At 38.1% G+C, this 24,095-nt stretch overlaps 1 protein-coding gene across 4 annotated transcripts in view; it reads right to left on the minus strand.

The window, feature by feature from the left end:
- Positions 1-1,840: 1,840 nt before the first annotated feature.
- The window catches only part of smurf1 (SMAD specific E3 ubiquitin protein ligase 1), a 46,881-nt gene continuing 24,626 nt past the window's right edge, over positions 1,841-24,095 (minus strand). The window contains exons 2-18 of one of the 4 annotated variants that reach the window (XM_079824029.1): positions 23,280-23,318; positions 19,087-19,195; positions 18,804-18,937; positions 18,604-18,669; positions 18,110-18,185; positions 17,401-17,639; positions 15,871-15,955; positions 14,735-14,881; positions 14,217-14,418; positions 11,461-11,564; positions 11,056-11,170; positions 10,708-10,886; positions 8,907-9,044; positions 8,428-8,548; positions 5,819-6,020; positions 5,336-5,420; positions 1,841-4,207 (exon numbers count right to left, since the gene is read on the minus strand). In XM_079824029.1, coding sequence (XP_079680155.1) covers positions 4,108-4,207; positions 5,336-5,420; positions 5,819-6,020; positions 8,428-8,548; positions 8,907-9,044; positions 10,708-10,886; positions 11,056-11,170; positions 11,461-11,564; positions 14,217-14,418; positions 14,735-14,881; positions 15,871-15,955; positions 17,401-17,639; positions 18,110-18,185; positions 18,604-18,669; positions 18,804-18,937; positions 19,087-19,195; positions 23,280-23,318 — 2,141 coding nt within the window. In that variant the 3' untranslated portion in view covers positions 1,841-4,107. The remainder of the gene's footprint in view (positions 4,208-5,335; positions 5,421-5,818; positions 6,021-8,427; positions 8,549-8,906; positions 9,045-10,707; positions 10,887-11,055; positions 11,171-11,460; positions 11,565-14,216; positions 14,419-14,734; positions 14,882-15,870; positions 15,956-17,400; positions 17,640-18,109; positions 18,186-18,603; positions 18,670-18,803; positions 18,938-19,086; positions 19,196-23,279; positions 23,319-24,095) is intronic. The other 3 variants (XM_079824030.1, XM_079824032.1, XM_079824031.1) reach the window with 3 other exon arrangements.

Raw genomic sequence — 24,095 nt, forward strand, 5'->3', positions numbered from 1 at the left:
CCGTGCATTAGGACGCTAAAGACACACACGTCCTCCTCCAGGCAGATTCATAACTCATCTTTAGTTGATTGGAACTTCTTAATCATTGCCCTGATGGTGGAAATGGGGATTTTCAATGCTTTAGCTATTTTCTTACAGCCACTTTCTATTTTGTAAAGCTCAACAATCGTTTGCTGCACATCAGAACTATTCGTTTTACTCATTGTGATGAATGATTAAGGGAATTAGGCTTTTGTTTTTCCTCATATTTATACTCCTGTGGAAGAGGAAGTCATGGCTGGACAATTTCATGCTCCTAGTCACCCTGGTGTGCTAATTTTTTTTTTTTTATATGAATGGGATATATTAGATATTATATCCATATATATATTATTATATATCTGCAGCAGTCAACCGATCGAAGCTCTCAAAAAAACCCATACGTTTACAAGATGTAATTAGGAGCTCCACAATGAATCTTGTAATTACGGTGATTCCGACGTGGCATGAATGCACCTTTATTATAATTATTACAAAGCCACTATATTTGCTTTGACGTAAAAAAAAAAGTTTCATATTTTCTTTGCAGAAAAATTATCATAAGGTTTCCCTTTCTGACAAAACTAGGGTTGGGTACCGAACTCTGTACTTTTAAGGGCACCGGCGGTACTACCGAGTACCAATTCACATTAAATCAATCAGTACCAAATTTCGGTACCTGAGAACGCATCTGGTGATATAGACTAATGTCTGTGAATATTAAACTGCAAAAAGAATATTTAGTCTCTGTGCGAATGAATGCTGTAGACGCGGTTTACCACACACACACACACGCACACAAAGAATCCCGCGGTTGCATGTTTCCATCTCTGCCGTCTCATATGAGGACATGAGCGCACAAACGTCATCTCCAGAGCCACTGAGTCACTTCATGAGCATTTTACCGTTTCATTCGAGAAAAACTACCATCATATGATATCATAAACACAAAAAACTCAAACGGTCTTCACAGCAACACGTCAAAATAAAAGTCTGGTTTATCTTGAGAAATATCACTGTGTACAGTAGAATTTAGATACTTTCAATACTAACACTAATGTAATAATAAATGATCAAAACTTTATTTTTTGATAAATTATTTTTCTTCATGTTTTCATGTTAACCGTATAAAGCACAGTTGTGCAGCCCTTTGTTTGACAAAAAAAGTTTAATTAAATTAAAAGATAAATTAAATGAATGTCTTATGTCTTCATTTGATTACCAGAAAATACACAACACATAATTTGTGGGAAACCTTTTCATAGAAATGAAATTAAAAAGAAAAAAATAATATGGTTGCTTCTATGAATTAAATTAAGTAGCTAGTAACCTACTATTTACTAGTAAATATTACAGTATACAAATCACAGACAGAGACCAGGGCAGCTCTGGCATAATGTCAATAACACTTCTATAAATGACTTGCGGTATTTATAGTTATTGATGTAAACATCCCTAAAGTACCGAATTTTGGGTACCGATACCGGTTAAAATGTGAACGGTACCCAACCCTAGACAAAACATTGCACCACTTTGCTTATGGAACGTCTACAGTACATATTCAGTATTCACATCACAATCGGAATGTAATTATAGGCCAGTCCTGCCAACGGCTTGGACACAAGGCTTGTGCTCTCAGCACGGATGCCAAAGAACATTACGTCCTGAATCACCTGTTTCTTCATTATTTTTGCAGAGAAATAAAACTAAACCATGAATAATTATGAGGGGCAGCTGGCTTGTTTTCCTTATCGTACAGTGAAAATTCCTAATATACACACACACACACATGCAAACAAAGACCCAAAAAAAGCAAAGAGAAGTGATTTGCAATTTAGTTTCTTTAATATAATCTTATTTACACTGAATTTTTTTCCAGAAATGTTTAGTACATAGTAAGTTACATTACTCTTGCATCGAATAAACAATGACACTCAGGACCTAATAATTGTACAATGTGATGATACCGGTCACATTACTTGGAAAAAGGGTTTTCTTAGAGAAATATGAAAACAACTGTAACTTCAGGCAAAAGTCCATACTCATCTTCAAGCTCACTAGCCATTCCCACAATTGCACAACATTAAACATTACCTCTTTTGTGTTTTATGCAAGTTTAAAAACAGCTCACCACTCTAGGCATTCACGGTCTTTTTGGAAAAACAGAAAACTTCATTTTTGCACACTTGTCAAAAGACACAAAAATCCGACCGATCCGATGCACATTAAGTGAGGAAAGAGACATTTTAAGACAGAACCAAGAATATAAAGGTGATGGATTTTATTGCATATATCACAAATATGAACATGACCACCGGGGTCCAGCCTACATCACTCGCTAACTCCATCCAGGTCAAAGGTCGGGTGTCCACGTCCTCTTAACGTCCTGAAGAATCAGCAGCAGGTTTAAATACTTTGATTCATACATAAAATAAAAGAGATTAGTGTACAGCTTTCACAAGAACTCAGCCTTTTCTGAAAACTACAGAATAATGGTAATAGCAGCAATACGTAAAAGGACATTACATGGTAATAAATAATTGGTTAAAAAAAAAAAAACGAGTGAGAGAGAAAGACAAAAGTGGTTGAAGAAACACTATGAGGTTGGCTCATTCTTTACATTTACAAAGAATAACCTGGTGCCATGCACATCAAGCACTACATAATGAAATCCAAGACACACCCCTGACCTTTCACCACACCAAAACCTGGACCAAACACCTCTCCGTCAGTCCAGAGGAGCGGACAAACGGAGCCGAAGGACCTCAGCGCTCGTCCACAGGGGAATAAACACTCCATGACGGGTGATTGTATACGTGCCAGCCAAAGTGCTGAATGTTACTTGAAGCAGTGGTTTCGATGAAAGAGCCGCGAATAACAGTCTGGAGGTGATTTTTAATAGTACGTTAAGTTAAAAGAGTTAATGCTAAGTTACCATAGGATTATGGCTAGATTCATTTGGAAAAGATTAAAAGGGTCCATCAAAATTAAGGACAAAAAGAGCTCCTTTAAAACATTCGCCATCCGTTTTCTTCGCGAAACTAAAGTTACGAGTCCAGCTTAGGGGTGTTGACGGACACAACGGGTCCGAATGTTGCTCAAGAAGGTGACATGCTTCAAAATCTGCATATTAAAACACCGCTCATTTAGCATTACCTTTCAAAAGTAGGTATTTCGTTGACAACGGAGGAGTGCTCGCTGGGTAAAAAAGATTTTGTAGGCGATGAAAATACTGGCTCACTCTGGAAACCGCTGACTTTGCAAGGGCTTTGGGTCCTTCTCTAGACTGCACATGATCCTTGTGCTTCAGCTGAAGAACATTGACACGTGGGCGCTGTTACATTCACAGTTCCCACAAGAGGACTAAGACTTGCCTGTCAAGCACGTTCTTGATCTCAGACAAAAAAACAACAACAACATTTCAATAATACATTTCAAGCATTCGAGTTAAAATTTCTACAATGAGAACTGATGAGTACAGGAAATGGATACCACTGAAATGCCATCCTATAGTACTGAACAGGATGCAAGCAAAAATAAAGTAGATTACGGAAACAATTGGAGACATACCGAGCATGACAACGCAGACCACCCTTGTCCTTCGAGACCCATTTGCTGTAGGTAAACTGGTTTAATGGTCACAGGCTCTGTGCATGTTAAAATACTCCACCTAGACTAAAACATGAGCTCTACTTCATGTAGACCACAGGCTCAGCGAGGCTCTACGTACTGCAGCACAAACACACTCGCGTTACAGTCAGACACCATCAACCCACCGCTTCAGTGACAAAGACAATACAAACTGGATTTTTGAGAAACAAAATAAACGTTGATCAGATTTCTCTGTAACTTATGTGGTAATGCGCAAACAATTACCGAATTACACCGCCGAGGAATCATTAGTCTTTGAGAGTTTCGCCCTTGGGTGGTCACTCCCCTCCGCTGCAGTCTCAGGCTGGCGGGTGATGCTAAAGTCTGTCAGAAGACACCAGTCCGTCTGTCCTGGAGAAGGGGAGGGGGGTGAGAAGGATGGCTGGGGCTGTTTGGTGGGTTTGCGGCCATTGCTGGCTGGCTGGACAGGGCACTTGCTCACTCCACTGCAAAGCCACACGTCTCCTCCACGGCCGTTAGGAGCTTCTCGTAGAGCTTCTCGTAGGACTCGTAAGGCGGGATGTCGATTCGGTTGAAGCTGAAAGAATATGTGAGAAACTAGATCAGTATTTCGGCAAGAGCCCTGACTTCATTTCATCAAATAGTGTCATATGACCACTTTCTACACTTTCTCTGGCATGTAGGAAAAAAGCATGGTTTTTTTGTTGTTTTGTTTATACTTCCCTGCCTTTCAGAAACATACATACATTTAAATAATCAAATATGCTGATTTGGTGCTCAAGAAACAGTTATTAGCAATGTTGAAAATGTGGAGTTCTAAAGAACAGCATTTATTTGAAATAGAAATCTTCTGTAACATTATAAATGTATTCAGGGCTTGACATTAACACTGACATAAACACATGAATTGTATATATAAGCTATACATTTAAAAAAAAAATTGTAGTCTTTTAAAAAGGCATAAGAAATAATAACCTAAGTGCAATACAGTGTTGTCAAAAATAAAGATTTTTTTGATACATAACGCTTCCAATACTCATTTCCCGCAAAATAGATGCACGATACCAGCTGTGCTTTCTTGCGCTCTCATTTCTCTGACACACAAACCCGCCTCCCCTAACTCACTTGTTTCATAATTGCTCCAGATGAATATTGTTGGTGTTAAAGGGCCTGATTTTCGGTGTGGGACTGCGTGTATTGAACATAATTTTACTCATTCCTGCAGATTTTGTGCTCACACAAACCCGCCTCGTACTAAGTGGAGTTATTTTTTTCAGCTTATACATTGTGCTTAAACAGTCAAATACACAAAAATAATGACAAAATGCTTGCTAAGTATTCACGTAAGCAGCCAGTTATGTTTTAAGTAAACAATCACGCATGTGTAATAGTATAATGATCAGTGCGTCAGGTGTTAAAGTTACAGCAGCCTAATAAGTGATATTAAAAATATCTATATAGCAGTTTTTCCCCATGGTATCAACGTCAAAATTGTGGCCGGTGAAAATGCTGAGTGGCTAGTAATTTTTTATTTGAAGCCAAACCTTTGAAAAAAATCACAAATAAAAGATTTTTTTGAAATAAAAAGATCAAGGAAAGTTGGATTCATCCTTTAAAACAATAGAAAGTGTGCATTTACATTTTTTGAAAACATAACAGATCTTCTGCATCTTTGATTAGTTTCAAGTTCTTAGCTAAATCTTACCATGTATGGGCTTTGGGCAGGTTGTCTGTGTTGGCATCGATTAAATGAATAGTGAAGAGTCTTGGTCCTGCAGAACCTGTAGAACCTTACAAAGATACATTCTAGTTATCACTGTTCTCCAAATCATCATACTCAACAGAAGTGAGCAAACTACTTTAAAAAGTAAACACTCTCAACTCATGTTGCTTCCATATTGTTAAATGTTAATCCGATTATTCAGCAGGATGTAATGTAAGGTTGGGCTTGAACCTGTGAAACATGTTAGTCTGCATGTACAATTCTCTTTAGTATAATATACACTGATAAATTGTGCATCATAAAAACTGGGACAATTAATAAATTCTGGTTTCATGTTGCCTTTAGTCAGGGAATTTTTCACTAGGGTTAAGGCCAATACAAACAAAATAGTGGCAGACTAGGACATTTTGACAAGCACAGTATGTCAGGTATTTTGAAAGTGTATATGGCTTATCTATTAGCCACCTTGCAGTGCTTTGAAGCCTTGTAGTGGGACGCGTGTGGAGCCCGTGACGAACTGTAGCAATCTGCCTCTCCTCTCCTCATCAAACGATTCAACCGCCTGCCAGAACCACTTCACTATGTTACTGTCAGCCACACAGTGCTTCAGCCGCGTGTTTGCCTTCCAGTCGTTCAGATCGATCTTCCCCAAACCACCGATGATCAGCTACAATGCAGAGAGAATCATAAACATTATTTTTGAGACAGGCAGGTCAATATGAGCAATTATTTATTATACATATTTGCAACAAGTTTGATGGAGAAACACAACCGTACCTGTTTGGGGTGAGTAAGAAATAACTTTTTATTTAGCAAGGATGCATTAAATTGATTAAAAAAATGCATCACAACTGTTTTCAACATTGATAATAATAAGAACATTTTCTTGAGTAGAAAATCTGCATATTATGATTTCTGAAGGATCATGTGACACTGAAGACTGGAGTAAAGATGCTGAAAATTCAGCTTTGCCATCACAGAAATAAATAAATGTAATTAATAAAATACATTTTTAAATATTCAAATAGAAAAGAGTTAAAATTGCAATATTATTTCACAATAATACTGTTCTTGCTGCATTTTTGATCAAATAATTGCAGCCTTGTTGAGAAGAGATTTCTAAAAAGTAAAAAACTTACCATCCCCAAAACTTTGAACAGAAGTGTATGAAATTAATAAGCCAATATAAAAATAGTAATACTTATAAAACAATTTGTATTAGTCGTCATTAGATTTCCCAAATAATGTGTAATTAGTCTACTTCGATTTCGCCATTCCTAATCGTTTCAGGGCTATGAGAGCAACAAGACTAGGTTTTAATAATGTCTCTGACGTTTAATAAGGTATCAGCTGCAAATAAATAAATACATTTCAGTTATTTTAAAGAACGGATTCAAAATGGATTCAATCATTCATTGTGTCATCACACAAAAAGGTCAAAAGTTGCATTACACATATATTGTTAGTAAAACATTTTTAATACATGAGCATAAATGTTGCGATTTATTACAATTAGTCCTGTCAAACGATTAACCGCATCCAAAATAAAAGTTTGTGTTTACATAATATGTGCAAATAATATAATATGCAAATAATTCTTAAATATATACATAATTAATATACACAGTACACACAAATATATTACCAAAACACAAGCTTTTATTTTGGATGGGATTAATCACAATTAATCGTTTGACAGCCCTAATTACAATGCATTGTTACACTGGTCCAAAGAAATGAAAATTAATAAATAATTACATTGCTATATAGTTATGGTTAAGGTGTACTTTATCCCAAAGGGAAATTTGTCATGGTCTGAAAAAGCAGCCACGGCATCACATGAAACCTAACACACAACATTTAAAACAATATATAAACACAGCGGACCCTTTAATAACTTAAATGCAGATGGAATTAACATATTCTGAAAATGGTTTAGGCTACAGCTTGGCATTCTTAAAGGGGTACTTCAGCACTGGGAAGATGAATGTGTTAAACTGGGTCATTTATGTAGTAGAAATGTGAAATTATTTTTGAATTTGGTGCCTTCTAGACTGAGAAAAGACAGAAAATGTATTTTTGTCTCATGTGGATGAAAGACAACAACTCCCAGAATGCACTTGCTTCGCTGCTCAACGAGGCCACTCCCAAAGCCACGGCTACTGGTTATCACTTGCCCACCATGACACCGCCCCACCGTGGTTTTGATTTTCATAGTAATTAAATAGTTTTGTTCAGTTAGAGAACAGACACTACAATTAAAAACTGTTGAAAAGTCTTTTCAATAAAGTGTGAGTGAGCCGAACGAAAGTCACGTCACAGACGCAGCAGGAGTCAGATTTCATTCATCATGAGAGCAAGAGCTGAGGTAAGTGCGGCAGTCATTCTCAGCGCGTGTGCAGTCTGGCGCGTTTTTCAGATCATGCCTATGGAAGCTTAACTTTCATAGGAATTAATTGAAAAGTTGCAACCCTCACTTTTCTCCGCACCGCTCCGTTATTAATGCCCGAACTGAGCGGCCGTGCGCATTTATATTCTGTGAGTGAGATCCCTCCCCTATGGGCGGGTTGAAAACATGTGGAACAGCTCCTTCTACTGTCTGTAGTCTATAGCCTCTGGCCAAAAATCCTTTGATGACGCAAAATGACGATATTTGCATCATCTGAGGATTTTTTCCAGAAATAAAATGCATAATTCTCTCGTCTCAGGGGGACATGAGGGGGGAAAGTACGATAATTTGTATATAGTAGCGGGTTTCTACTGATACAAAGTTTAATGCTAAATCGCTGAAGTAACCCTTTAACCTCCTACCTGATAGTAACATTTCACAGCTTAGTTGCTGTTTAATATCTTACTACTTTGTGTTTATTTAGTGTCAAAAGCATGCCTTATTTATTTGTATTAAACTTACTGTATTGTGCTTCCTGCAATTAACATTTTGAAGTTTGTTGGATACTATACTATACTGTTGAAATGTCATTATTATTCTCCTATTCTACCCTTTTAAGGTCTCTGATATTATTCAAAGCAATCTCTTCATCATCCTGTCCATATTCAGCGTGTCTGAAAATTACCTCAAGTTCCTTGTTGTCAAAAGGCTTGAGTAGATGCTGTGGTATGAGTTCGTTGAAGCCCTTCTGCAGGGCGAGGAACTGGGCCTCAATGCCTCGCATGAACCTCCAGTTGACATAAAGCCTAACAGAGACACAATCAATTATTAGAGAACTGCAGTGGAACATGGAAAACACTTACAGGCAACTGCACCCCACAGTTCTCCATTAACAAAATCTGATTAATTTCTATTTGGCAATGTCTTGCACACAATAAAGACTCATAAAAATTGACATCCCACTAACATTCTTGATCGGTAGCTTAAACATCCAGGGTTCACTCAATCAAATAGACAGTGGAAAAAGCATTGAGGCTCCTAATGCCCCTGCCAAGCCCCTTTAGCCAGGGTGACTGCTGCCCTCTGCTGGCTGACTGTCTCTGACAGAGCGATTAGGAATCTGCTGTGGCTGGTAGTCCACAACAAGCTTGCTCCTCTTCATACCTCACATATTCTTTCTTGTTCTCCTCTGTGACTGGGATGTTCTTGCCATTTGGTTTCAGCTCATGTTGAAGGAATTTGCCAAAAGCATTATGTTCTACGCAGAAGGTGTGGTCCAAAACAGATGTGATGTCATTCTCTCTGAAAAACACAAGAAAAACAAAGCAAAGTTATTCATTTTGTTGCTTACAGTCAACAGGCTACCCATTAACAATCCATAAACATCAAGCTGTTTGTTTGGCCACACTGAACCCAAAATATGCCAGTGCATTTTACTTTATTTTTTACTGTTTTGTAAAAAAATGTGTACAGTGATTTTCATTATATTCTTCTTAAAAAAATAAATAAAATAAAAAATGATATGTATAATTCCAAGAGTTTTTACATTTAAATTAGAATACATTTAAAAGCTGCACAAAATATACTAACATGCCGTTTAATTTCTTCAAATTGTAATGTGTAGACAAGGGATGTCAATTTACACAAATTCCCATAATCGATTAATCGTTAGCCTTAATACTGCATATGCGTCTTCAGCAGTGGCTTATAGCCAACAGCATGACAGAGTGTGCAAAAGCTGCTCAAAACGCCATGTTCCTCACCAAATCAATATGAAGGGTTTTTAATCTAAATAAAGGGCTACAGGATTGTAAAATGAGTCGATGTGATTGATCATTTAATTCAATTACTTATTTAATAACATTACAACTTACATTTGCACAAAACAAAAGGCTGCGAATGCACACGCACACTTATAGTCATGATGAAGGTGTAACTCCAGCTGTAAAATGGTCCCAAACATAACTCCGGCACACTGGCTTCATTTTTCCTCCAGTGTTTCGCGGTTGAGCGGCACCATTTTGAGCAGCATGACCCTGCTTAATTGATGATCGATACGTTTTATCGATTAAATGTATTATCGACAATTAATCGATCATCGATTAATCATTAATATCCCTAGTGTAGATGCATTATAGACACATAAACTGTACCCAAGTATGAATTTCTCTACAAAACAAAATTCCTATATTTTAAGTTTTAAACTTAGACTTTATTATAAAAATAGCAAAAAGCTGGTGTATTGTTTAAACTGGTTGTGTAGGTATTTAGCTTTTTCTTTTAATGTATTTATTTTATTGCTAAATAATAAGAATAAGGGGTTGATTTATATTTGTGACCCTGGACCACAAAACCAGCCATAAGTAACACGGGTATGTTGTGGCAATAGCCAACAATACATTGTATGGGTCAAAATTACACATTTTTCTTTTATGCCAAAAATCATTAGGATATTAAGTAAAGATCAAGTTCCATGAAGATATTTTGTAAATGTCCTACCGTAAATATATAAAAATGTATTATTGTGTAAGTAATATGCCTTGCTAAGGACTTTATTTGGACAATTTTAAAAAGGTGATTTTCTCAACATTTAGATTTTTTTGCACCCTCAGATTCCAGATTTTCAAATAGTTGTATCTCGGCCAAATATTGTCCTATCTGAACAGCTTATTTATTAAGCTTTCATATGATGTATAAATCTCAATTATGACTGGTTTTAATGTTAATAATGTCATACAAACAAACAAAACTTGAATTTGAGCCATACATTTGTCACACATTCTGGCTTGTGCGCTTTTAGAGTCTTTCAAGTGTGACACACAACAGTGGTGTAGAAAGGTCTGTGAGAGAGAAGTCTACGCTCTCTCTTAATAGCCTTTAAGATTTGATTTTCTTTAAGCAAAATAGTTTTTTTGGTTTCATTTTATTGAAACTGAATCAGACATTTCTTGTGAAATTCACTCACAGGATCCAAACAAGGCTCTTGTGCAACTCTGGGTCCACAGTCTCAAGGTCACAAAGCTGGATGGGCTTCCCCAGTAGCTGCTTGTAGAAGGGCAAGGTGAAGCCTCCATTAATGTAGTGCCCGTGGAAAACAGCTAGACCCATAATCCGCCCAACAAAGTGGAAGTAAGACAAGTGGTCCTGAAAAAACAGCAGAGGGCGTGACAGGAAAGTTAATGAGATCCTGCAGCAGAGCCAACATTAAAGCACACATGATGACCATGAGGTCCAAGCAATTCTTCATAACATACTGATTTACTAGGTCTTGTTTATGAGAGAAATCCTAAGCATAGGCCACCGAATGACTTACAGGGTTGATGGATGAGTCTGGGTTGATCTGTAGTGTGTAGATGTTATCAGTTGAGTACTGAAACAGGCCGTAGTATGGATTCAGCATCTCATGGCATAGAAGATATAACCACTCCCTGGAATAAGACAGGAATTCAGACACAGATATGAGCATCTTCTAAAAAAAAGTAAATCTGACTTCTGAGTCTTGCTGGCTGCAGTTCAATCTAAACTCTGTGCTCAACAGGGGAACACCTGCAATATCGTGAACATGATACCCTGCATGCTGATAAGCCTGGCTGAGATTCAGCTAAACTGTTGAAATTATAAAGTCAAGACTGGTGTATGAAAAGAGATGTGGGAATAATGAGGCACAGGGGAAATTAATTAATGAGAACCTTTCATATGGAACAGATTCATATGCTACCTAGCAACACCACCGTAATCCAGCCCCTCCTCTCCTCTAAACTTCACCATCAGCCGCTTCTTCAGGTCTTTGGGTCTCATCTTCATGATCTGTCTATAAGACTCCTATTGCACAGATAGAGCAGTGACATTACAACACATTTCATTTCCATAATAAGATGCAATTCTGAGTGAAACATTACATTTACATAAATAATACATCATTACATTGAAGGGATAGTTAATAAAATGAAAATTAAGTCATAATTTACTCACCCTGCAGCGCCCGTTACATAAACATAGCCATTATGTTAAGACCGTGCCTTAAGATCTAGTATGACCCACTAGCAGTTGGTCAAGGGGCATTCGGTCTTACTTTTAGTATCAAATTAGGTCAATCTACGTTTTTATGTAACCGATTTTAAAAAGTTATGAACAGTCTTAAAGAAAACATGTTGATGTCTAACTTGTAAGAGAAGTCTTTTCAGTTTATGCAACCAGCCTGGTGTTGTTCTAATGCTGGATGTCCTTCTTTCTTTTATGGACCACAAAAGGAGAATTAAAAAAAAAGAAGTCCTGCTCACACTCATCCATATAATAGCAGTGAATCAAGCTTTTTAAAAAAAGTATCACAGAATGATCCCATGCGACACATGCAGTATAGTCCAAGTGTTCTGGGGGTATACAATAGGGTTTGGCCATAAACAACCCGAAATTTAATGCATTTAACAAAATTCTTGACCTTGGCTGTCAGTCTTTTCTGCTTGACTGCACGTTCGTGAGACTCTATTAGTGCCGCAGTTCACTCCGTCTCGTCCAGAAAAACACACAAGTTGTGAGAAATCAAGATTAACAAAAACACAACATTAAATACAACCCATGTACCTTCTTCTCTCAGGTGAATAAATCCGTTGCATTCGTCATAAGTTATCAAGGTTACATCTGTGAACTGCTGCTATCATGTCATCAGACAAGTGGAGTTCCGGTCCGGTGACATTTGACTCAGTAAAGAAATTACATGGATACTTTTGTGGAATGTCTAGGCATTGTTGATGTCTAGGCATTTTTGTTGATCTTGATTTCTCACAACTTGTGTTTTTTTTCTGGGCAAGACGGAGTGAACTGCGGCGCTAATAACGTGCAGGCGAGCAGAAAAGACCAACGGTCAATGTCAAGAATTTTGTTTAATACATTTAATGTCTGGTTGTTTTTCACCAAACCCTATCGTATACCCCCAGAACACATGGAATATTCAGCATGTGGAACCATCCTGTCATACAAACTGCAAAAAAATGCTCTTCTTATTTAGTATTTTTGTCTTGTTTACGGTCCAAATATCTAAAAAATCTTAAATCAAGATGCATTTACTAGATAAGTTATATGACATACGATATTTTTTCTTGTTTTCTGGGGAAAAAATACAAATGAAATGAGATTTTGCTTAAAACAAGCACAATTATCTGCCAATGGGGTGAGAAAAATAATCTCATTTCTGTTTGGGACAAAAAAAAAAGAAACACGATTTCAATCAGAAATAAGATTATTTTTCCTCACCCCATTGGCAGATAATTTTGCTTGTTTTAAGCAAAAACTCACTTCATTTTGATTTTATTTTCAAAAAAACAAGAAAAAATATCTTATGTAATTTTACTTATCTAGTAAAAGCATCTTGTTTCTAGTCTAAATATCTAAATATTCTTAAATCAAGACAACAAATTCCTAAGAAAGAAGAGCATTTTTTGCAGTGAAGCTTGATTCTGGTTGCTATTCACTGCCATTATATGGATGAGACACGAGACATTTTTAAAAAAGAATCTCCTTTAGTTGCCCATAAAACAGAAGGGCATACAGCATCAGAACAACTCCAGGGCAAGTAAATTATGACTTAATTTTCATTTTAGGGTGAACTATCCCTTAAACAATTATAAAATGAAACACTTTAAACTAGCCTAAAATGATGTGTACATTGCTTTTTAGCCATTTACAAAAACAAAAACCAGATGCAAATTTTACAGGTTGTTTTAAAGAAGCAAGTAATTACACTAATGTTCAAAAATATGGGGTCTTTTAATCAGCAAAAATTTGTTTAGTAACAGTACAAAAAAAAAAATTATATATATATATATCAATGTTGATTAGCTGTGCTGCTTAATATTTTTTGTGGAACACACACACACACACACACACACACACACACACACACACACACACACACACACACACACACACACACACACACACACACACACACACACACACACACACACACACACACACACACACACACACACACACACACACACACACACACACACACACACACACACACACACACACACACACACACACACACACACACACACACACACACACACACACACACACACACACACACACACACACACACACACACACACACCTGAAATGGATGATTCTGCTTTATTACAGGACTAAATTATATTTTAAAATATATTAAAATAGAAAATAATTTTATTGCAATACTGTTAGATTTAATTGTAGTAATATTTCAAATTATGACTGTTTTTACTGTATTTTTGATCACATAAATGCAGTCTTGGCGATCATAATAGACTTCTTTCAAAATCATCTTACTGACCCCAAACTTTTAAACGTTAGTGTACACTGGGATGAAATACTCTCGGAGATCAAAAAGCAAGCAAACCTAACTGTGATGCATATATCATAGTCACTTCCAATAACAAAACCAGTTCCACAGTGCATGCTTAAATGACTATACAGGTTTGTGACTGTGAGTACCTCAAATATCTCCTCACGGGACACTTCTATGCGGCAGTGGCCGGCTTGAGGCTGCTGCAGGGAGAGCTCATGGCGAAGAACTTTAAGTTTCTGGACCAGATCTCTCTCGTAGCGTACCGGTAACTCCCCTTCACCCTCCTCAATACCAACCTCCATCTGTACGGGCAAAGCCTGGCTCGACTCCTTCACCTGAGAGTGCTGGCTGCTCATCACGTGCAAAAGACACACAAATGTCACATGTGAATCAATACCGCCGCACTTTCATAGCAGTTTATCAAACCACCGCACCATGTAATTTTCATGCATCATTTGGGTTACACTCCCACTTGGGACGATTAGGAATTAAATGTCGAGAATTAATTTAATAAACCTTCATACGAGCAAGCAATTATCATTACTAGCAAGTTTAATTACACAAGGATGATTTATTCATTGTGGTGAATAATTAACAGGATAATTTAAGAGCTGGGATGAGTAATCAGATGTTATGAGCAGAGCCGATGTGAAAGATGTTTTACCTCATGATGTGATGTAACCTGGGGTCGGTGAATTGCGTGGTTCTATTATTGTGGTCGACAAAATAAATTCTTCCTGACACAGTGCTCCTGATCTCCCAGCCGGGCGGCAGAGGGCCCAGCTCCTCACAACTCACGCTGTTCAAATCCCTGAAGGAGCAAGCGCACCCATCACACCTGCTGCTCAACATATTTAATGGTGACCTAAAACTCTGCCTCTTTACTCTTTTCCTGGGTGGGAAATTAGCTTCTTTTTGTTCACCAGCCACGGTGGCAGGTGAGTGCCCTATTTTACCAGCCACTACGATTTTATCAAACATTTTTATTTTTGTTCATTCAAACACACTACCATTCAAAAATCCCAAACGTGGGTTGATTTTTTTAAAAGAAATCTCTTATGCTCATCAAGGCGTAATATTGTGAAATAATACAAATATAATTTAATATATTTTTATTATTAATGTTGAAAGCAGTTGTGCCGCTAATATTTTTGTGGAAGCCTCAATACATTTCACCAGGATTTTTGGATGAGTACAAAGTTTAAAAACACTTTTGTAATCTTCTATAACATTGTAATTAATAAATGTTGATTCAAACTATTATCCATTCGAGTAGAGCTAATACCTATTACCCAAATAGAAAAAAAATCTGCATTTTCAAAGGCTTTACATTCCAAAGCAGACAGACTTGTCTTATGACAGAGATGTTGGCACAACTAAAGATCCAAACAAACAGTGGACAGTATATAAAAACCTTTTGCATGTTGAATATACAAGCATGTTGTTGGGCCAATCTAAAAGGGCCCATTTGAGAGGTCACACGCTACAGTGGCTGATAAGGCAAAATAACCTGCCACTGCGCAACAAGCACCTGCAGTTGATTTCCCACCCTGTCCTCATCACTAACAGGCTTCTTCCCAAGTCTCTTTCCTCAGGCTCCTGAAGTCATTATGACGACAAGCAAATGATCAAGCTTCACAATGTCAATAGTAGCAGCTATTAAGTGGGATTGCTGATTATTAAGTTAGCTGATTGTGGAGATTAAAAAGCTACGATTAGAGCGATATCACAATAGAAGTGAGGAGCAATCAAACAGGGGAAATCGTTATTTCAGCAAAGGCGGGTGCTGATTAAACCTACCGGGGTATTCTGGGATCATGCCAGGTGCTCACGCCAGTCTGTGTGTGCAGAAAATAGACTTGGCCCTGCACAGTGGTCCTTTGCTCTGTATTCGAAAAGAGAAGAGATGCACGTCAAGAGTGAATGAGCAACAGCTAACTCAGACAGAGGTTTACACGTAACCTGAATGAGCGCCAGGGCTATTGGAACAGGACGCTGAGCATCCAGTTCTCAGACTGCACACAGCTAGTGTGGCATGTCTAGTCTGAGATTTAATTACATTGGCGCCGTCCACTGGTCACGGCAGAGGACTCGACCACAACACCAACAGGGTCAGGCACGGTTACACTCCAATGAGAGTCTTTACCACAGCCAAACCACCTGTATAATGCGGGCCGCAGTAGCCACACGGCTCAGTTAAAGCAGCAGTGCCACATAGAATAGACTTCTTTCAGAGCTCAGTCTCTCCAGTTCACTGCACTTCAGTAGCCTCTACCCAGACCGCTAAGCTGTATTAGTCTCAGTGGACTCCAGCAGTACTGAGGGTAAGAGATCAGGTATACGCACTGGGAAGTGCAAAACTACATACATTTAGTTAAATATTTACATATAAATCTTTTATTGCAAAACTATCATAGTCCTTAAAAAAATAACAGGGAGTTGGAGATAAGTAATGATAGGAAAATGGCTCTACACCAGGCAATTTAAAGTGTATTGAAGTGCAGGTGAATTTGTTACAAAAGCAGTGCCTCGATACCAGTGGTGTTTTAAAGCAGCCACACTAAAAAATAAAAAGCTTAAACAATTCGATTTTAAAAAAAAAATTCTAGGTAAACTTCACTAAACCGACCATAGAGACAGAGCATATTTAGGCCACGCCCACACCAGGGGGGAAAACAATCCAACGCTCTCCATTGACTTTGCATTGCGTGAGGTTGCCTCCTTGTCATTTCGGACTTATAACAAAAAACAAAACAATGTCTAAAAGCTGATATGTGACAAGGTGTACAGCGAACAAGCTTAAAAAACACAGAAATATGCTTTTATAAGCTGTCGACCCCAAAAAAACGATACAGGCAATAAGACGTTAAGCTTCAGCAGCAAGAATGGGTACATTTTGGGATCCTGACACTCAGTATGCCTACGTGTGCAGTAAACGTGTTGTCACTGTTAAGTCAAATATCCAAATGTCAGTTTTATATATTATATTTCCTGTCGCTGATTACGTACCCCTCCAGTGGGTGTAGTTCTCAGTGTAATATAACATGTCACGCTCTGTCTCAATTGCATGTTTCCACCTTTTTGTCCTTAAACGCTCGTTTTTTGGATCAACAGCTTATAAAAACTTCTGTGTTTTTTCGTTCTGGGTTGTTTAGCTTGTTTGCTGTACACCTCGTCACATATCAGCTTTTATACATTGTTCTGTTTTTTGTTATAGGCCATAAATGACAAGGAGGCCGCTTCATGCAATACTAAGTCAATGGAGACGGTTTGATTGTTTCCTTTGATTGTGTCTTTATGCTGTCCCATTGCTAATGCGCACACACTCACCGTAGCCCTCAGGGAGGTCGGGGGACTGGTGTCCGTGTGGTCGGTTTTGGGGTGTGTGCGCGTGCCCTCGGGAATCTTGGTTTCTGATCCGTTGTGCTTGGAGTCGTTGCTCCTGATTGGGTGACTCAAGTGCACGGCAGTTTCCTCCGCCAGCGGCCCCTGTGGGATCTGTGTATGGCATGGGCTCCTCCATGAAGCAGCTGAGAGGCCGCCCAGGCCCCGAGTCCTCAAAAACTGGCCTGAAACATACAGATCATCGGCATCATCAGCACACAGACACACAAACATTAAGGATAAACATAAATGTTTTAAAAACATAAAAGTGCTCCTAATATTTTAATAACTGTCTCAGGACCTATCCTACACAATTAAGTCATTCACATTCAAATTTTCATAATCTATCATGACGTGTAATAACTTTCATGTAACATTTTTTAAATGACTTTTCAGCTGATTTAACACAGGCCACATAGGTGTGGATAAGTAATATCATAATCATCACACTCATATCAAATCCTGGTGAATAAAAGAAAGTTCCGCCCTATATTTTTTTTCCAGACTGGGCCAAGTCTTGATGATAAAAACAGTGATGAACTATGAGAATAACTGGTCTTTAGGAAGCTAAAATTAAGTGCTTTCTATCTGGGCAGGTAGCAAGTAAGTTCCACTACTAAATAAATGTGCATCTTCAAGACAGAAGATGACTCACCCTTCATTCTCTACCAGTCCTCTACAGTCGACCACAGGCCCGCCACTGCCAATTCTGTCTCTGGTTTGCAGGCTCACTACAAAAATGAAGAAAACGGTTAAAGAAAAGCCTTCAGATTGAGGCTCTTCGTTTAGCAGAACACTGATTTAGCAATACATTTATTTTAAGTTTGTGAATTTATACATTTAAATTTACACAGTGTTCCCAAAGTATTTGGAACTTTAAACCACTTTTCCCCCCTTTATTGCATTAAATACAAAATATCAAACTAAGCAGCATCTGCAAACAAATACTGCTAGTGCTTTTTTTCAGAACTACACTTTTATGAGGCAAATGCCATCTTAAATGTTTTGACTTTCTTCAAAATAAACACTTGGCTTGATATTTTGTTATCCAGTGCAAATACATCCATTTAAAAGGGTTGTTAAATACTTTTTGGGCCATTGTACCTGAAAAATTCTGTACAAGTTCGACATGCACTGTTCAATACATACCGACGATTTGTCCACGGACAGCATCACTGTCAGATGGGTTCAACTTGCACAAGTCTAAACGCTGGTCTGATGGTGAGATAGATAATATGATGTAATCAAACTTTTGATGTATGAGGTTATCAAACTGCAGATAAAGGGTTAACAGCTGCGATAAGGCAAAGCGAAGAGATTAAGGCTGGCTATAAAAATATCACACTCACAGCCTGTGTCTTTTAGTCTGCTGATGGCGTTGGACAGGAGCCGCACACAGCCTAAGAAACCCGCCCCCTGCTTCTTATGGATCTTTTTATGGTTCCACACACTAATGGTGATGGAATCTGTCTTCCCAATATACCTGTGGAAAAAGTTATATTTTGCAAGTTCCTCCAGTAAACTGAAACCACTAGCTAATATTATTTTAAAGATTAACTAAATGACCGAAACTGCAAAACATCATGAATACCACTAAAACATTAAAGAAATGAAGTAAGGAAATTTGCTTACAGGTCGTAATGCTGATTCCACTTGGGGTCCAATGTGCTTTTGACCGTGTCTGTAGAGTGGCATTGACCCGAGCCATCCACCACCACTTTGGCGAAAGGATCAGGCAACCCTGCAGAGGAACGACAGCGTGGCAGGAATACAAATAAACAACAGAGGACAAACTCGGCCGTCACACACTGTCCTCTGAATAAACGGGTACAATCTGGACAGCTAAGCAGCTTCCACAATGACAGCTACAAGAATTTAGATAGACTGCAAATATTTAGATTCATTTTCCAGAGCCCCAGACCGAAAAAAATGACCCTGGAACTACTGACTTTCAGTACAGACTTTCAATCTCCATATCACTCCATATACATTGATAAAGTCTCTGAAATCCATTTTACTAGGGATGCACCGGTTGACCGGCCAAAAATCTTAACAAAGGGTTTCTTTGTATTTTTCCGCCAATTTTTCCGGAAGTGCGCCCGCGTGCACAACACATACGCCTATATTGCAATCATTCGCGAACATGTCACTTGTGTGTTACAAACGGAAACTGGAGAACTGAGGGAAGAGACGAGATACGCTGAAGGGAATGAAGAGCCGCTTTCCTGCACGAGCTGAAGTTGCACGAGCTTACCTCTCCGCATGCACAAGTGTAGATAGTGAGCGTTTGTTCAGCTCAGCTTCTCACGTGTTGGATCGGATGAGAACGAAACAGACTAACTTGTGACAAAGCCGAAATACTTCTTTTTGTAGCCTAAAGAAGAACATGCATGCACTTTTGAAATCAGTTCTGTAGCCTATAGGATCATTTTTATTTTACCATAAAATTACATTGACTTAATTTGATTTGAAAAGCACCTGCTGTAGCATCTTAGTTTTTTTCGTTGCACTAAACATTATTTGATTTAACATTTTGGAACAATTATATACTTTGGTTTTATTTCATTTCACTGGTAAAGACTTTTTTTCTTTACACTGAATTTAAAAACAAATGCTGATTTAAGTAACATCTTTGTTTGGATTGCAGAATATGCAGTTGTTGCCTTTAATTTCACCTTTCAGCCTTTTAATTTCAGATTGCGGACTTGTTTTCATTAGCCAAAAGCCAATTTAGCCTGTTATATACCAAATAAACATCTTGTTCATGTGTACTTTCATTCTTTTATTGTGTAAAAAAAATAAATTCGGAAATCGGTATCGGCCAGTTTTCTTGAAAAAAATCTGTATCGGAATCAGCCATGTAAAATCATGATAAAAAAAAAAAAGTGAAATAAAGTGATCGGTGCATCACTACATTTTACATACACTTTTTACAGGCAGATTACAGATTAAACATTATATTAAATATGTTTTCAGCCAAGTTATATAAACTAAGATTGTATTTAGTATAAAATTGTGTTCCACCTTGATGCTTTCACTTTTCACATTTGATTCTTACTGTATTTGCGCCACATATCACTGTTCTGTAAAGGCCGCAATACACTACATGATTTTTTAAAATCGGAACATATTAGGCATTATTCATTTGCTGACTGTTAATGTTTTCAGACAAAAAACTAGGATTCATACACTAAACGACTGAGCATCAAGTACTACCATCATTTCCATGAACTTGCAGAAAGAAACATGCACTTCGTTGATAGGGGACGAATGAAAATCAATGTGCTCTAAAATCAACTCAAAATAAAAAATATGTTTGACTGGATGCATTCATAATCTTCAGCAACTGACTGTTGGCAACTAGAAGCTGACTTTCGGCAATGTGTGTCAATTCCTCCAGAATGCAGATCAGGGCAAAAGTCATATACTGTATTCCAGCCATGAGAGTATTTTGGCCTGACTAAAAATTACAGTTAAATTTTGCTTTATGGTTCCAACATGTCACTGACCACACCCAAGCAAACTTATTCACACCCAAGAAAAGTTAGGTGTGAATTCCACCTTACAGTTGGTTGGCATAGTGAACAGTTTAGTTTCTTAGTCAGTTGTAAGACTATTCAAACTGAAAACTTAGTATTCGTGATCATTTTAGTCCTGTATTGTGTTGCTTAGTTTTAGACTTGACGATGAGTTTTGTCATTGAAAATCATATGCTCTGCCTCTGTGAACCATTCATTTGTTGGCATGAAAATATGAAGTGTCTTTTAACTGAAATTATTTGAGTGGGGAGAAAAAGCCAATGACAAATACATGCTGCATCTGTTGTAGAACATTAATTCTAATAATTCACTGTATAATTATCAGGGGCAATTGGCCTTGTTTTGCCCCGTGTTCGTCATACATTCTCATGTGGCCTTTTGTTATATGAGAAGCATAGTGGCCATGGCACAGAAACAAGATCTATGAATGACGCACACCAGGCATTTGAATAATATGTGGGACACACACTGACGAGGCCAGTGGGGCAAACAAGCCTGTCAGTCAGAACAGCTGGGATCGAGAGCCTAGGCTCCAAAACAGTGAAGTGTACTCGTGCTGTAGTGGGTGGAATCTGATGAGGAGCCACTGAATGAGAATGTGAATTCCCCCAGTGATAAAAGCAGCCAGTGGGCGGCTCCGAACAACTCAGAGGAGAGAGGATCTAATGTTCCAGAGCTACAGAATCACAAACGGTTCCTATACAGCCATTTCTGCAAATGTGAAGGATTTAATGTAGAGTAAAAGTTCACCCAAAAGCGAAATGTAGTCTCACACACGACCAGGGTTTCCGTTGTCCGGTAATTACCGGACATTGGCCGGGAAAAAAATTTAATGTCCGACAAAATTAAATCTTTTCGGTCAAATTGTCAGATTAAAACTGCCTAATAATCCCGGCCCCGCCCCCCTAACACAATCTGAATCGACCTTTTGAAAGTTTTTAAACAACATCGCATGTTGCATTTCAAATAAAGCGCACGCCTAACGGCTATAATATAGACCTAAACCACGAACTATAGAGAGACGTTTTAAATATGGCCAGGCCCAGGCAGACTAGCCTTAAAAGCTTTTTTCAAAGGCCAGACACGAAGGAGGATACTGAATCAGGATCTGAATACTGAAGCCTCAGATGTCCAGAGCCAGACAGCTCCGCCACCACCGGAGAAAAAGCCGAAGTGTAGGGCGTATCGGTCGGAATGGACTGACAAGTTCCCATGGCTAAGATGTGAGGTAGTTGATGGTAACGAAAACATTTTCTGTTCGCGCTGCGAAAAGGCAGGACGACGCAACGGATTCACAAGAGGGTCGAATAATTTGAGAATGTCATTTGTTTGTTCAAGTTCATTTGACAAGGAGTCATTTCACACGGTGGCCAATTTAAATGTTACCAACTAAATGAGACATACTGAGTTTATAATTAAATTTGCTTGTGTAACAACAATGCTATATTCGGATATTTTATGTGGGGAAGGGGGGTTGGTTTGTTAAACTATGAAATGTGCAACCAAAGTAAAAAAAATTGGTTGATTGACGCCAATCGGACGTTCATGTTTTTTTTTTTCGTCTATTTGAAAGTTAGGCTAATAAACATGTTGCATATACAGCCTGATTATATCATTTTTTTTAAGTTACATAAACTGTTTTCAGTTTTTCTCAACTTGAATAATTAAGAGGCGATATTTGACCAGCATATCATCAAAATGTCCGGAAAACGAAACCTCTGCCGGTCACTTTGACCGGCACCATTTTTTTCTAGCGGAAACTCTGCACACGACATTACAAACTCCTTTGACTTTATGTGAAACAAAAACGGTGAATATGAATAATATCCTGGCTACTCTTTTCGATATAAATGTGAATTTTTCAACTGAATGCATCACTGAAGGGGTTACAATACATGGTCTACATTTCTCATCTTCTAAAAATAAAGCGATAGCTTTGTTAGAGAAACAGACCAAAATAAGTCATTATTCACTGATAATCCGCTCAGCGCTCGTCACATATCCCAACTATTCAGTGTTTTAAACCACATAATGTTTATTTTAGGTTTCAGACATTTAAATGGTTGCGCATTACGTCAATAACAGGACAAATTAAAACAAAGAGACATAACTACTTGTATAGGTAGTCTATTTAAGTTTAACCCCTAGGAGTCTGAGCTGTTTTGGGGGCCTTTAGAAGTTGACATGCTCTTACATCTGTGCTTTTTTCCATAAAAAAATCCATAATAGGGGCACTTTAAAGTAACACAAAGGATGAAAATAGAGATTAAATGGAGTTATACTTACGGAAGAAGTCTTTCTTTGCCAGATTCTTGGCACATAATACTGAAACAAAAAGAAAAAAATCAGTTAGATATAATCGACAGATGCAACACTTGCTTTGAAATGTATGAATATTGAAAATAAATATTTTAAAATCTGAAGAGTTTAAAACATAGGCTACACAAGGTTTGCTGCTCTGAAAACAGCCTTTATCCGAAGAGACAGCTTTAAAGAGAAAGCTGGGCCTCATTCCATTAACTAACTGACATGATCAGGATCCCTTTCCTCAAGTCCCCCAAGAGGGACTGCTGGGGCCGTCCCAGCACAACCTGCACAGAATAAATCAGACTGACTTCCTCTCAACGCTGTTAGTCAGCACCCCAAATCCACAGCTTTTCCCTGGACATGTAAAGCTTAAGTGTCTGCCTGAAAGGGTTTTTTTTTCTTGGCTAGCCTTCACCTAATGTGAAAATATCAAAGGTCATTCTGTGTTAGGCTGCAATGTGATTTCATGCTTTTCAATGGGATTTGGCACACTTAAGAGAAGCAGCATTTGTGAAGAAGGTTTGTGTCAGCTCATGTTTGACACGCCGTGGTGTGAGAGGGAGCAGGTGTGGTCAGCAATATTCGTCTTATCAAAAATGCGCTGTGTACACGGAGGACAAAGTAATAGAAAACCAATGACCTGCATCGTTTTGGACAAGAAAAATGAACATATCAGTGCAAAAGTGGAAGTAGCAAAAGCCTATACTGTACTGCAGTCACAGCACAACAGGAAACAGGGGAATCATATGCAGTGCAGCTTGACAATGGTTGATTCTGAATTGTGTGGTTTGAGTG

This window comes from Gobio gobio (assembly GCF_949357685.1).
Source record: "Gobio gobio genome assembly, chromosome: 1".
Taxonomy (NCBI): Eukaryota; Metazoa; Chordata; class Actinopteri; order Cypriniformes; family Gobionidae; genus Gobio; species Gobio gobio.